The 15,673-nt window shown below is 39.1% G+C and overlaps 1 protein-coding gene across 10 annotated transcripts in view; it reads right to left on the bottom strand.

Annotated features, from left to right (window-relative positions):
* Positions 1–5,549: 5,549 nt before the first annotated feature.
* Positions 5,550–15,673, bottom strand: part of LOC135938572 (probable 3',5'-cyclic phosphodiesterase pde-5) — a 49,779-nt gene continuing 39,655 nt past the window's right edge. For 7 of the 10 annotated variants that reach the window (XM_065482278.1, XM_065482282.1, XM_065482284.1 and 4 more), the window contains 8 exons: positions 14,787–14,992; positions 10,944–11,241; positions 9,938–10,096; positions 9,428–9,597; positions 8,666–8,777; positions 7,625–7,705; positions 7,134–7,214; positions 5,550–6,102 (listed from right to left, as the gene is read on the bottom strand). In XM_065482278.1, coding sequence (XP_065338350.1) covers positions 5,938–6,102; positions 7,134–7,214; positions 7,625–7,705; positions 8,666–8,777; positions 9,428–9,597; positions 9,938–10,096; positions 10,944–11,241; positions 14,787–14,992 — 1,272 coding nt within the window. In that variant the 3' untranslated portion in view covers positions 5,550–5,937. The remainder of the gene's footprint in view (positions 6,103–7,133; positions 7,215–7,624; positions 7,706–8,665; positions 8,778–9,427; positions 9,598–9,937; positions 10,097–10,943; positions 11,242–14,786; positions 14,993–15,673) is intronic. The other 3 variants (XM_065482279.1, XM_065482281.1, XM_065482280.1) reach the window with 3 other exon arrangements.

The following is a 15,673-nucleotide window of genomic DNA, read 5'->3' as shown; positions in this document are numbered from 1 at the left end:
TGTCCTGGTACAACACCAAACCTGTCAAGGGAGTTAAAAGATACTGATTTATTATCATATAAGGATTTAGCTTACTTATGAGGCTCAAAATAAACTTTTTGGTGTGATATAATTATCCTTAATAAAAAATCGTAATGTCCTAAACTAAAATGTTTTCCTACCTTTGCACCTCTGACAAAGCTATCATGACAAATCAGACGAATTTTCCGTATTGAAACAAAATAATTTATGAAGCTGTAAACTACATTTTTTCACTACTTATTGTTACCAATTAAAAATCTGATGAAACGTTTTAGGGGTGTGGGTTCCTTATACGTTTGACTCAAAACGTATTCAGTCTATTCGAATTTTTGAAGCAAGTGAGAGCAATCCATTGCGCTACTTGCTGGTTTCCACCTTTTCAGCATGCAAAAGTCTAGCGTTTGAAAAGAAGAAAAGAGTCTTTCACAGAACTGGGCTCCCTTGAGATCCATGTTATTTGTAAGGGTGATTTTGTGGACATGATGATGATGAAGATAATGATAAAACCTTTCTGATCGAGATCTCAACTTTCTTATCAGATTGAATTTTGAAACTTATTGTCAGTCCTGTCTCGTGTGTCTGTTTGCAAAAAGGTCGTTTCCAATTTTGGTTGACCTCAGCAGGTATGTCGATGAATAATGGGTTAATTCCAGAGATTCTAATTCTTTTATCAAATATACATCCAAAAGAAAAAATTGTGAAAATGAAGCAAAAATTCCAGCAAGAAAATTTCTGTCTGAAAGATATCCAAACAGGTGACCGCAAAAGAAATAATTTTGAAGTAGACTGTTGAATACGCAGATATCCAATTTCTTGCTGGGGATCAACACATTTGGAAGAGAGTGTGATCAGCTTAATAATACATTCATATTCAACTGAAAGATTCAACTAGAAATTTTTTGAATACTATATGCTATAAGTTAAAAAAAATAACAAATTAAGAAACATGGAGTGTAACAATAGTAAATTGTATTTCAGAGACAAATCAACAGATTAATTTAGATTTAAACCAAATTTTTGCTTAAAAGACTCCAGAAAAAATTATATCCGTAAAATTGGAGCCCAGACCTTGAATGTGATTTTGTGTGACCGTCGAGAAGCGGTGAAAAGTATCCCCGACAATGCAGCACAAATCGAGTTTGCAAACAAGGCCACTGGAGCGGCAACGCAACTTTGGCCTCGATCCCGAATTGGCATTAACCTCACAATGCACTGGTGGACGCAGCAGCCATGAATGGCAAACCCGGCCAAGCTGTTTTTTCCCTCAAATACAACTATAATTACGGTGGTGGCTGGGCGGAAAGATGATCCGGTGGCACACGTGTGTTTGTAACAAAACCCCTGACAAGCTCACGTTCTCCCTCCGGATCATTATCTGCGGCGTCAAGTGAGCATGAAATAAGGAAAAAAGGGAAAAAGAGTGATACCTCGAGCTGTGGAAACGACGACGAGGATGAGCAGCAGCGCTAATCCTGAAAAGTGAACGAGCATCAATAATTGCCGAGTAGAGCAACGTGAGCGAGCTTCGAATTACGAGCAGGGAGCACAATTCCGAATATAAATCGGCACGCACGCTTCCGTGCGTCTAATTACAAGGCACCCACCTGAGGACAGGCTTGATGAATGTGCCACTGTGCTCATGACTGACGAACGAACGAACGAAGCAGCTCGCCAGAAGAACTAGAACAAGTGCTGATTTATATTGCTAATTGCAGACGAGTGCCGGCATGCAAACGCGCGACTTTATTTATACTCTTGCCGCTTCTCTCCTGCGCGCGCGTTATAATTGCTTTAATAACTCTTCCACGAGCAACGAATGCACAGCATTGTGTCATGCGAAGAGTAGGAAATATGATTCGAAGCCAACTGAGCTCAGTTTGTTTTAATTAAACCAGCCTCGTGCGTCTTTTTTGCTCCTAGAGTTACGGCTATATTGCTAATGCTTGGAATTCCAATTTCACAACATCTTTGAGCTACTTTGGCGCATTTTTAAATAAAATAAATTCAAAGCATGGAAATCTCACCAACAGGATAATAAAACAGAATTATAAAAAATATAAATATCAGTAATGATAAACATTTATTTAGAAGTCTTAACTAAGCAGCGCACATACTAAACTTATTAAGAAAGAAAATAGCGATTTTGTAGGCAGTTTTTGCCTTGTTCAGATGATTTTTCTACGATTTTTAGTATTGAGTAAATTTGGCTAAAATTTAGACTTTCTGTAAGGGTTCATGGTTCCCAAATATCAGACAATTATTCAAATAATCCTGAAACCTTGAGGAAACAAATTAAAAAAATTATTCTATTTTGTATATTTCATTAGAAAAAATTATTCTTATTTCTTATTATTATTATATTTGTTTATTTTCATATAAGTCAATATACTGTACATATTAAATGCAAAGTTCGTTGTGATTTCAATATTTTATTTTATGGTCCAATTATAAACCAAACAATTATAACCCACCCAAAATAAATTGAATGATTGAGCTTTGATGTTGAAATTTCAAAGAAAGAAATAAATCGGGGGAAAATATTTTGTCGAAAGTTGGTTTTATTTTTATTGATTTAGGATGAGCCAATAATGTATGTTTTAAATTAACGCATGTTTGGCTCTTGCATGTTTCGCAACAAAAAATCATAAACAAATAACAGCAAACCCACGTCTCGATGATATACAATTTAGCAAAGGGTATATTGAGTTGTAGACTCTATTAAATTTCAGAGGGGGAATAATCGGAATCACGTATTTAAGAAAACGGATTTCCTTGAGGAAAAAATTGTATTCGACATGGAGAAAGACGCCCAAGCTTTGCGGAACGCGCGGGCCAATTTTTGCCGCACCTGCAGGCCAAAAGAAGCAGATAAAGTTTTGAAGATTTATAGCTGGCCGTGTGTTACGGCATAATAATCTCGCCGGAAAAATGAGCCCATCGTCTTAATGATGCTATCAAAGTTGAAATTGCCTGAGCTCACTCGCGAAAAGTTGAAGAGTTGCTCTTGTGTGCACGACACGCCATTGAATAAGTAGTTTCACTTGGGCGACAAAAGCAATTTGAGCACGCTTGCTTTCTGACATTTCAAAATATTTACTTTTTCGTCAGCACAGACAACTTAAGGAAGTCGTCTGTTTTAGAATTTGTAAAGGCTTCATTATCTCTTTCTACGTTTGTTTGGACTTGCAATTTGCTGTTTCATATCTGTTTTGTTTTTTGGATGTCTTAATACAAAATATTGCTAGATGAGTTCGCGGTGTTATTGGGACCCGGGTTTCAGCATTCGTGCTTGTGCAGTGCGCGCCCTTCCCGGTCCGAGTAGACAGGGATAAAAAAGAGCAAAAAAACATTTTATTTTTAAATTACTACATATCTTTCTATGAAAAGCTTATTAAATCGAATAAAATGGGACAAAGTTCCGCAGAACCATGATAAAAATAATTTGAAACCCAATGTATTTTTTCCAATTTAATTTTAATAGTCAATGACATTGAGATATATTTTAAAATCTTTCTCTATTAAAAAATTTCATATTTTTGTCTTTAATGCTTTGCATCAGCCATAGATTTTTAAAACTTCAATGTGGCGCATACTCTTATTTAGATACGAGTTGCAAACGCAAAACCTTTTTTGCAGACGGCCTTCTACAAATTCCGCCTAGAAGTTGCTGTTTGACTTTTCAGAGTAAGGCAAATAATCCCGGGTGGTGAACCATGCCACCCAGGTCTACGGGCTATTTCTGGCTTTGCAATAATAAGGCTCACCCGGAAGGGATGCAGATGCTTACGTGTTCGAATAAGGGCCGAGCTCTGGTAAGCCTGATTAGATGACCGACCAAAAGCTGCTATGGCTTTGAATAAAGGAGAGGAAAAGATTTTTCCAATATAAAGGGTTTGCTATAGATTTGTTTTATATCGGAAGGCTCAGTTTTAAAGATAATTTGCAATTTTTATAGTTCTACAAAATAGTTGACAATTTTCCTCACAAAAATTATCGTGTACATAGCTTGTTTATTAAATTTAAACTGTATCCAATTAGCCATTTTCTACTCTTTTTGACAAAAATTCAATTTTTATCGAATTATTTGTCGCGAAATCTAGAGGTCTCAGCCAGCCGCGCTGGAACGCGCCAGCCGGAAAATTTTGGGTCACGTGGGCAGCCGTCATAGCCTCCGTGAATCTGGCTAACAAAAAGCTGCGCCAGCCACGCCAGCCGCCGGTGAAAAAGGGTAAAAAAATTAAAACGGTCAGGACAAAAAATGTCTTTCGGCCCTTCAAGCACTATCAGACTTTACGTCTAAAACATAGTCAGCTGCGCCAGTTGCCGAGGAAAATGGCCAGCCGTAGTCGGGGAAAAAATTCGGCAAAGTCAGCCGCCGCCTTAAATCTCGCGGCTGAGACCTTTAGAGAAATTATTTTAGTTAGAAAACATTTCTATGTCTCTGCGCTAAAGCCTAAACAAAAAATAAATTCACATTTTTGCAAGCACTCTCAGAGAAAAGGAATCCTAAACAAAGAAAATTTGATTTGCTTTTATCAATAAGCAGCTAAGGAGTTTGAAACTTGCGAAGAAATGCCCGAGTGTAATTTTATGTGCGACACGGCAAAGGAGGATATCTTCAATTCGCTCGACTTTATTTAATCAAAGCAGAAACTGGCCTCTCTTCCAGCGTCTATTCTATATTAGCCGAAAAATTCAACACTCTCATGGTCAAACCCAATTAAGCTGTGCTGAAACTCAACTTCCTCTCCTAACAGCCTCGACAAAATAAGGGGTCAACCCTGCTCGACGCGTGTGCATTATCGCGAGGCCATTATTGTTGCTCCATTCGCACGTGTAACAGGTTGCACTCAGCGCTGGCTGGGTAGCTGGATGGGGCTGCCGGCCGCACCGGGTTCACCGATCGCTCGGGGTTGGCGCCCCAACACACGGAGGTGCCGCCACCCAGTTGTGGAAGACTCGCCGAGAGGGTGCACCTCTAGACGAGAGCTGCGTTTCTTATGCATTGCGTTGATTTGCTCTTAAATTTTATTAAAATAGCTTTTCATCGTTTTTAATTTTTAATTGTACCATGTCAAAAAGATGGAATAGTAGCTAAAATTCCAATTTTACTACTCGACAAGAAAATCATGGAATAAAAGACTACACAATTGCGCACTGGTAACATTATGTGTAAGATGACTAATAGGAAAATTAAATATCTAGACACGGAATATGATTTATTTTTCAAGATTGTACGGCCAGTAATGATTTGATCTATTTGGAAAATTTATCATTCCATTTTGAATTTTTCCTATTGAATTTGAAATGATTATCTCCTCTCCATTTCAGACCAAATACCAAAAAATAAGACACACTGAAGTGAAAATTTTTTCTAATTTGTTTTCATCTGCGAAATTTTTTTGCGCTTCTGAACCCAGATTTTAATACTTAATTACAGCTCTTATACAACGACACACTCGAAACAATCAACTGATTAATTGACATTTGATGCAACAGATGCACGCAAATGAAAGAGATGCAACAAGTCAAAATATTTCATCATAACATTTATTTGGTTTTGTCACAAAATCCAGTAGTGAAGAGTGTGGTCGAACAACTTGTTGATTTCATCCGTCGTCCTAACTATTTATTTCATATTAACCTCCTTCCCTTTCTCGATAAATGCACAATGTATAATTATATAATAGTACATATTTCCACGAAATTAGACATTCAGCAGTTATTATTAAATATATTATCAGGATCACGATCACATTTATGGACATTAAGCGTAGTTTCGTCTCAAATTTTTATCATCGGTCGGTGTGAGAAAGTAGACAAACATGTTGTATTTTTGCATTATTTTGCTGCAGCTCTCAACTATTTGCGGCGGGCGCAATGAGCAGGCAGGGAGGGGGTTGAAGAGCCTGCCGTTCACGATGGAGTAGCTTTATTTTCGCGCAGCTTTTTCTGCTGCTCGTTGAGTTGCTCCCAGCGGGCCAGGTTGGCCTTGCACTGATCCAATAACGGCTTGGTCTCTGGCATCAGCTTATAAAGCAGCGAGTAGCATGGAATGCAAATGCCGTTGATGAAGCCAACCTGAAAATGAGAGTTGCTAATTAGAAAAAACGTCGGCTTCTCGCACCGGGATTTACAGGCAGGCGAGATTATTTTTTCCCGTCAACGCCAAGCGGATGCAATTTTTCTCTATTTCCCCCTTAATGGAAGTGCCTTTTCCATTCCCTTTTTGCAATTTTGTTGCAGCATGAATAATTGAGTTGTAAACTTTGCTGCTGCTGCTGCTGCTTTGAAGATGAAGACTGATGTGACTGTGTTACGCAGAGACAAACTTCTAGTTCATGTGATTAACTTTTAGCTCGCAATTACTTCAGTCTAGCCTCATTAAACTATTACTCAGTTTGAAACTATAATTTATGCCATGTCATGAAAGGATTCATTGAGTTCACAGAGGAATTTAAATTTGTAAAATTTCATTTTTTCCATTTTGCACTTTTTATTCATTAAATTTACCTTAAATTCTACAAGTAAAGTAAATTTTCAAAAAAATTGAGGACTCCTTTACTTTTTCAGTCAGGATATTTTGGTTTTAGATCAACCAAAAAAATAATTAAATTCACCCCCTATGGTTTATTTTCCTTTTTACTCAATTTTTGGCTTGCTAATCACACTCGTTTACGCACTCACCTTGCAAATCAGGGAATGGGGAATAGAAAAACCTATTTTAACGCCATAAAACAGGAATTGCAGCTGCTTGGATCGACGACACGAGATTAGTCAAGTGGCAGGACAATTTTGCATGCAAATTGCAGAAAGTGCGAGAAAAATATACATGCGAGAAGAAGAGCTGGCAGAAGGTTATAAACTGGCGTGCGTGCCGCGAATGATCAAAATTAGTCACCGCCGTGGTTAAGCAAACAAAAATAGTATGCACTTTTCCGCAATAACAACCGCCGGCCAACAAGAACAAAATTAATCCACTGACCACCCGGTGGTAACCAATCCGTGTTAATGTTTTAATATATATGTATATGAATGTATGAGAGACGGGATGTCTGGATGTTAGGTGAACCTCAAAATGTAAAATGTATATATGGTGAGTGCATTTTCACCTGCATCTCGGCCAACTCAGATTCTTTGTCGCGATCCATCAAAGGAATTGGCACGCGGCCGGCCATTTTTTCTTGATCACCCTGGAACAAGTGAGCACGCCCAGGTGAAGAGATGGCAGGAGCAGGGTGGTTAGTCACAGCAGGGCAATGTTAAAAGTCAGACACGCGCCAACAGAAAGGATTTTTTTTTTTGAAAAATCATTAACACTGAGTCAAATTCAGAACAAAATTTACTCTGGATATAAACGCAATCCGAAAAATTCCGAAAATTAAAATAGTAATTGGATTTTAAGAGAAAAAATTCATCACGCCCTTTCTGTTGGAATGATCAACAAGAGGTTCAAATTAAAATGAAGACAAAAATGCGCAGCTCCGCAATCGTGATTTGCAGCACACACTAAGTTTGGACAGAGAGAAGTAGAGATAGCGAAAGACACTCAGAAAGATTATGCGGCTCTTCTTCATGCTGGAGGAACATCGATGGTGCAAACCTGAGAGGCGGCCTGCTGGTCCGGTTGTTCCCTGTCCATCATGGGAATGGGATTGCGGCCTGCGGCTTTTTCCGCGTCACCCTAATTGTTTTGGAACATGCATTAAAGCCAGACAATCACAAACACACGGTGGCCAGGTTTATTTCATTTAAGAAATTCACAGATATGGGAAGGTTTAATAAAAATTTAAATAATGTAAAATTTAAAGATGAAAAACTTAATTATGCAAATGCCGATGAGGGCAGAAGCACGTCATAATTTTCCAGTTTAAATTAAGTTTTCTTATTTTCAGTGTAACAATCTGATAATATTTTCTTAATTTACAACATGAAATTTGTGATGAAAATGAAAATTGTATCGTCCAAGGAATTTCAACTGAAATCAAATTTAGTAGTGTCTAAATGATAACGCTAAATTTCTTGAGCATAAAATTGTTGTTTCTTTTCTAAAGGTAAAGTTAAATAAATAAAATCTTAACACTTTAGGAAATTAATTATTCAATTTCACTTCTGTAGGTTCAAATCCTTTCCAGAATAAGAAATACTGGACGTTAATTTTCTGAAAAAAAGAAAACTAGCAGAGAAATTTGTTTAAGCCCCTGGCATTATAAAAATGTAGGATTTAACCTGAAAATGACGAGAGAATCCTGTCGATGCATATGCTACAGCATGTCTCGGGAAAATAAGCAGTTTAACCAAGGCCAATTATGTCTGCCCGAGCAAATAAGAGGAAAACGCAGCGCTGTTTACCCCTGACTAAACTGGCTTTCAGCAACAAGCTGCAGCCCGGTAATTAAATTTGAAACTTGCCGTAGACGGCTGCGCTGAAATGGCGCTTTAAGAGCGACAAAGTTTTCCCTTTTGGCGAGCTAGACGGAAAAAAGAAAAGGCCACTTTGCAACCGCGCTCACCCACTCAGTTTCCGCTGGAAAACTGCTCAATTTCCATATGAATCAGGTCCATTAGTGAGAGACAAAGTTTGCGCGCACCAGAAAAGAGAGAGAACTCTTCTCAAGTGCGCAATCGCTCTCGATTGATTTACCTGCTCGTAGAACTCCTCGAAAATCACTTTTACGGTTTTTACTTGCAGCTCCCAGGGCTTGGCACTGGCGGAGAGGTCGCTTGCTGTCATTGTGATTGCCTCGAGCAACAACCTAAACACACAAAAAGTTGTGTTTGTGGCACGATGCGGATATAAGGCGGCAAAGGTGGAGTTTCTGCCTCACCCACCCCATATATAGCAAAGAAATGCAAACAACTTGGCAAAAACGATTTGTTTAAAATGTTTACCACTGTTCTGAACTACGTTTTGCGTCACGACAAAGCAATTTACTTTAAATTCCAGTGTTGATTCAAAAACTTCAGAACGAAAATTTATGACAAGCGTTCAAAGGAGTAGAATAAGGACTACGATTTTTTCATCAAATTGGGGGGAATGTAACCAACCTCTAGTGAAAATTTGCTCTTGAGAATTGCAAAAATATTTGACTTTGATATGGACCTAAATTGCTTGAAATACCATGATTTATGCTCATTTAAATTCCATTACTTTGAAACATCTACCGGGCAATTAATTTAAAAAAAAACTAAACATCGAGCTCTAGAGACAAACTTCCACTCACTTTGTAAAAATAAAAATACACAGTGATTTATTTTAAAACTCACAGCAAAATTGCTGCTTTCATATTTCAACGCCCTAGAGGCAAAGATTTCTCTCAGACTGAGTCAATTTGCCAAATCTGGGTGGGTGGGCGAGCACGCCATTTCATCTGGCGGCAATTATATTATTGACAAATGTAAAAACCTGTGCTCGGGATTGGTCCAGGAAAATTGGTCGTCCTCAACGATTTTTGCCAGTCGAGCCTTGTTAGGGAAAAAGAGAGCCAGGTCGGTTGCTAGGATGCAGTGCTTGATGTTGGACAGCACCTGCTTGTACTCCTCGCTGCTAAGCTTGCTGAAAATGTTATGGCCCTCCTGCAAATATTTGCGCTCTGTCAGCCGTGCAATATTGCTGTCTCGTAAAATTCGGCGTAGTCAATCACGCAAAAAGAAGTCTTTTATGTTTGTTTATTAAAATTTCCGATATATATGAGGAGAAACCCAATTCGATGTGACACAAAAGAGAGCAAGAAAAGCATATATTTGATGTAAAAATTTCACTCTTGTTTCTCCACTTAAAAAAGATTTTAAATATCCACTGTTTTTTGTCTGAGGATTTTTTTACCGTCACAACTAACGTCATAAAATTTGCGCTATCTGTTGAAATAAATGCCAAGTACTCTTTACGGTAATTCAGAAGTGAACAAGGGCCCACCTGTTGCAGTATGGTGATGGTTTGGTTGAAGTGGTGGTGCTCCATGGTGCTAGTGCTGTAAATGCTGGCCAGCGGAGACTCGGTGTCCAGCATGAATTTGTTGTTCTTGCCCCTGTGGTCGAGGTCGTGGCATAGCGAGCCGATGTACAGCGCGAGGCACTGTCAAAATAAAAATAACCATTTCCTCTTGCTTAAAAAGGGCTGACACTTGATCGGGCGGAAAATAAATTCTCTAGACTGGAAGGGCGGAGAGGAAAATGTTTCGTAACCAGAGGGATGCTTTTAGTCGCCAAAATAAAGCACCGTTCTGTCTCTGACACGAAATATAAAAAGCGAAAAAGTTGACACTTTTGGATAAACAAGAAGCTATTTTTATGGATGGTGGAAAGTAAAAACATCGTTGATGGAGTAGAAAATGAATAATTGGGCGGGGCTAAACCAACTCATATTTTTACGACTGTTGCCATTTTGAAATTAATTGTCAGATTTGAACCATGAGGTAAGACATCTTGGTTGTATCAGGGTAATTGAGGCAACATCTTAAATAAATTCAACAAACAAATATTGGAAGAAATGCACACGCAAGAAAATTTATGAAAATAGATTCGAGGTTATTCAAGGAAGGAAGGAAGGTGCATGGAAATTTATATCTTAACAGTAATATATTGATAAAAAGAAAATTATGTTCATAAAATTAACAAGATTTGTTATTACTCTCTCTGCACAAATTTTCATTTTTTTACAATTCTAGCTGTACAAGCGGAGGGGGTGGGTTAGGGCTTGGAGTTATTATCTGAATTATCTGAAAATTTCTTGATTATATGACAATTATTACGGCTGCCGTGAGAAGAAATTTAAAGTTCCACTTAAAGAATAATTTTAGACAGAGAGGCTACAATTTTTTAGACTTTTCTACCACTTTGTGATTGTATAAATCGAGAAATAACGCTTTGGGACCCAACACTCCCCCTTGATCATGGGTTAAAGACATAAGTGGTGCACTTACCTCGTTGGGCTTAAAGATGGTCTTTGAGTGCTTGATAATGGAGAACATGGAGTTGGCGACGGAGAAGCCGTGCGCCCAGTTGTGGTAGGGCACGCGGCGGTAGTTCTTGCGCACGGTCAGCGTGAAGCGGATGATGCTGTCCTGGTCAAAGCGTGACATGCCGAACAGTTCGCTGAACATGGAGACGGCGTAGCGCACCTTCTTCATGTCGTCCAGCGAGTAGATGTTGAAGTAATAACTGGCAACATCAAGTGACGGTGATCCCACCGAGTCCTTGGGCACTGCCCTGCTGTTAGTGCTGCGTGCATCCAACCGTACGTGTTAGCTCTCACACCACAAGCTCGCCATTGCAGGCTGGCTAGTGCACGACTCGCCGTGCAAAACTAGATTCTAGCGCAATTAATTGAAAGCCGCAGACGCGAGTTAACAAAAAATTGGAACGATCAGCTCTGTTCAGGGTTTGCTAAAATTGCAGGGAAATGGAAAAAAGCAGTGTTTTTCTACGGATAATGAAGATAACCACCCACAAGAAGTAATTTTGATGGGACTGGGAATTAATTGGATATTCAGGCCAATTTATCTGGGACAGGTTTTAATTAAAAAATATTTATGGTGTTAAACATAGGAATAAAATATTTCATTCCCACCAGAAATTTAGTTTTCTATTTAAAATTTAAAATTTCTATTGCCGCATACAAAGTTTTTATTTTATAAACTTTAAAATATAAAATTAAATTGTCTGAAGAAAATAAATGAAAAATAAACAGCTCGCTTCACACTAATGAAACTGCATTTATTTCGTTTCTTCTGACAGTTATTACAACACCTCGCGTGCTTCTACATTCATTGGCTTCTATCAAACAATTAAACTTACACATATTTGCTAGAAAAATGAAAACCACAATTTACAAATAAAAAATTCTTAAGCATTTAAATGGATTGGGAAGAAAATTAGACAGTGTCAAATTGGGTAATGCTTAAAATAGCTTTAAAACAAAATAAAATTGCTTGATGCTGATTTTCCAGCCCTGAAATATTCTATCAATTCAATAGGAGATTATTTGAATTATGTTAGCTTTGAAATGCACAATCACCTGTTAATGAAGCTTAAAATAGCTTCATCATTCATATTTAAACAATTTCACCGCTATAGAAATGAAACCCGCAAGCAAATGCAATGATCGAAATCCGCGAGCAGAGGTAACGCGGCGTGACGCAATCAGAGTTCAAAGAAGGGGCAAATAATGGAGCGTGGATCCAATGGCACCGCAGCTGCTGTGCCCAGCGCTATTGCACTGGGCACGTGCTTATTTGCACAGCGGTGCGGTGAATAAATACACTCTGTTCGGCGTTGTATGGGTCGTGATGGGTGGTTCGTGGAAAAGCAGCGGATTAGCGCGCGCGGGGCAAAGGCTGTGTGTGTGTGTGTGCTCCAGTTATTGCCGGGAGGAAAGGCACGGGATCAGGACACAGCAGAGAGAAAAAGGGAGCAGCTCAGCTTTCACGTGCTTGACAACAAGGCTGTTCAATACAATGAGCGCAAAGGGAGACACCCGCCAGACAAATGGGTCGCAAAATTGGTAAAAACACTATTTTTAGCCCCCCCTCCTTCCAAAAAAACGCCATTTTTCATTTAAATTTGTATTGATGGTTTTAATTTGAAAACCATGGTGTTCTGGCATTGAAATTAAAAGAAAACTACAGAGATTTTTCCAACCGTGTTTTTTATCCCTGTCCGAGGACCGGGAAGGGCGCGCTGAAACCCGGGTCCCAATAACACCGCGAACGAATAACATGGGCGCACCAGGCCACACAGGGACCAGGCCCACTCAAGGGCCACTTGCCTCCGCACCGAGGACTGCATTGAAACGCCAGACATTCGTCCCGTGATGTTTATAGAAAAAAGGTATTCTTGAAATTTAGTATCCTTTGGCTAACATGAGACCTGCATTTTAGGCATCCATCCAAAACCGTTTAATCAGTGTCTTAACTATGTTTATTAATCGATTTTTAGATATATAATCGACATAAATATAAACGTTAATAATTTTCCTAAGACCATTTAAGTGAAATCGGCTCTTGGTTTCTTTTCTGATTAATACGACAAATAATCGATTTCGAAGAGTTAAGCCATTGAAAAATGAACTAAATCTTTTTGAAAATTTTTCAGTTTTTTATATTTATATCAACATAAGTTCCTCTTAAAAACTCATGATTCGTACTCACTTGAAAGCTTGAACCTAAAACGGCCATGGTTTTACACATGCCTTCCCATTGTCTGACAAAACCAGATATTTTCTTGCATTTTTTTTCGGAAAAAATGATCTGTCGAAAAAACCTGATAGACAATTGTTCCTGACACCGACTGGCCCGTCTTTTATTCTGCACCCGCTTGTCCCGCCAGGAATTACGCCAACTGTCAAAAAGCTGTCGAAACAAATGTTTTCCCGGACGCAATTTCATTTTCGGCATCGTCTGCCGCTGACAGCAGGTGGAGAGGTGAATTTTCTAGGGTTGCCGATTCAACTGAAAAGTGCCGGAAAACAAAAGCAGCGGCATCCGGGCCAAGCATTCCTCTCACCATGTGGCAACCCCATTTTCTCATCAGCCTCGTGACGTCGGCAGAAATGAAATTCAATCTCGCGACTGTTGTTGGAAGCTGAAAGCAAGAAGTTCCAGAGTGCACGACTTGAATTGAACCAAGTTTCGGGCCAGAATCGAGTTTCTTTCTCGGTACCACCGCTAATGGCTGCTGATTTAATTAATTTGCATGCAGCACGAAAATTCAATTTATTAAGCAGGCGAAATGATCAGAAACGGCGCCGCCGTCGGAAATTTGATTTATTTTTCGCTATTTACGGAATTGTTTATTGAGCGGCTGGTAGACAACCGGCGCAACCTCCGCGTAGCGCAGAGCAGCATATCTCGAAGCGAGACAGGAGTCGAGAGTGTTTGTGCGAGATTTGCATTAGACGCGCAGCCAACCACTCAAAGAGGACACGCACCGAATTTCCTGTGAATACTCGCTTCTGCACTCAGAAGGAGAGCAGTTTAATTTTGTATATCCTTTGCTTATACGTACTCATGTAGCCTTGCGTACTCTGAATTCCGTATTTAAACGCAATAGATCAATTTCTTTACCAGAACGTTACACATTTTATCGTTATATTCTCCGACAAAACTAAAAATGAGTTTTATTTTCCGTGATCTAACAATTATTTACTCATACTAAGGGAACCATGGCTTCGTTACAATCTTAACTTTTTCGCATAAAAAAGATAATACTTGCATGATATTTCGAGAAAACAACAATAAAAGGTTTTTTATTTGAAGCTTTTAGTTTAAAAATAATCTAGTCTCTTTTTAGATTGAAAATATTCAACTGGTGGTCTATTTAACATCACACGCATCCGGGTTTCAGGAAAAAATTGCTGGTTTAAATCTGCAAAAGTGTTACAACCTGTGAAGTGCAATGAAATGGCCATGTTGCCGTTTATATGGGTGAAATTGATATAAAGATAATTGCAACATTTGGTAAAAAATATATTATGCTATACATTTCATATACATTTTTGAATCTATTTATAAATTAGCTCTTTCTACTTGCTGCATTTATCGTAAAAACATATTCGTTTGAATGTAACTATTTTAATTCAAGTTTCAAGTGCTAAAATAAAATAAAATTAAATAAATTCTATGTTTTGCGTTTTAATTTTTAGTGAATAATATTCAAGTACGTATATTAGTTTATGAATAGTCACATGCTGTAAGCGCACTCATTGCAAGCTCGTGAAAACTGAGTTAAATTATTGGAATGCAAGGAAAGTGGCTGTTGACACTTACGTGTCTGTGTCGGGCTCGCCAGGGTCGATGTCGGTCATCTGTTTCATCATGCGCACCTCCTCCTCGGAGCAGGTGTTGTGGTAGCTGAGCACGTCCAACGCAACCCGGTACTTTTGCTCCGAACGCTGGATTTTCTCGTACAGCTTGGCGTGGTGCAGGGCCAGGCCGCAGTAGACGGCAAAAGTCTCAAACGCCTCCTCGTCTTCCTGCCAACCGGAAAACAATTTGCAACTCGGCCATTTGCGGAGGGTGCGAGTGCGAGAGCCCCTTTTGTTGCCCGGCCGGAAGCGGCTGGGGCATAATTAGCGCGATTTTCCTATTTTCCGCCTGCCTAGAGCTCTTTGAGGCCGACCAACTGCTCTCCCAAGGTCTCACCTGTGGGAAGCCGAAAATTTTCTCTGAATTAATATTTGCGCGTCCGCGGCCGGAGATCAAAGACGCGTGCTGGTGATGAGGATTCCAATGAATTTTGGCAAGACGGAAGTTAATCGGAAAAGCGCCAGCAACAACGATACCTAAACCAAAATGTTCCGAAAAGCTAAAACTTTTTAGTTAACTGAAATTATTATCATTTTTAAGGTGTTTTCATCTGGCTTAAAGTGATTCGTGATCATTTTTTGAGTACATATAAGAAAATCTATTAGACGCTAAGTAAAAATGGTCGACTTGTCTATAATTCCCAACCCTAAAGATGAGATACCTGGTTTTCTATTTTCCACTTAATGAAGTATGTGTACTTCACCAGCACTAACAACCTATCATCGAAACTTTCCTTGTTACAAGAGGAGAGAAAAAATAATCTACTTTCGCGATGAGCAGGACAGCTGGTATAGATGCCATATTTCCGCAGCTTTCGTGATAAGCCGAGCGTAATTGAACGGGACCGT

The sequence above is a fragment of the Cloeon dipterum genome, chromosome 3 (assembly GCF_949628265.1).
Source record: "Cloeon dipterum chromosome 3, ieCloDipt1.1, whole genome shotgun sequence".
NCBI classification, from domain to species: domain Eukaryota; kingdom Metazoa; phylum Arthropoda; class Insecta; order Ephemeroptera; family Baetidae; genus Cloeon; species Cloeon dipterum.
This window is presented reverse-complemented; position numbering and strand designations above follow the sequence as displayed.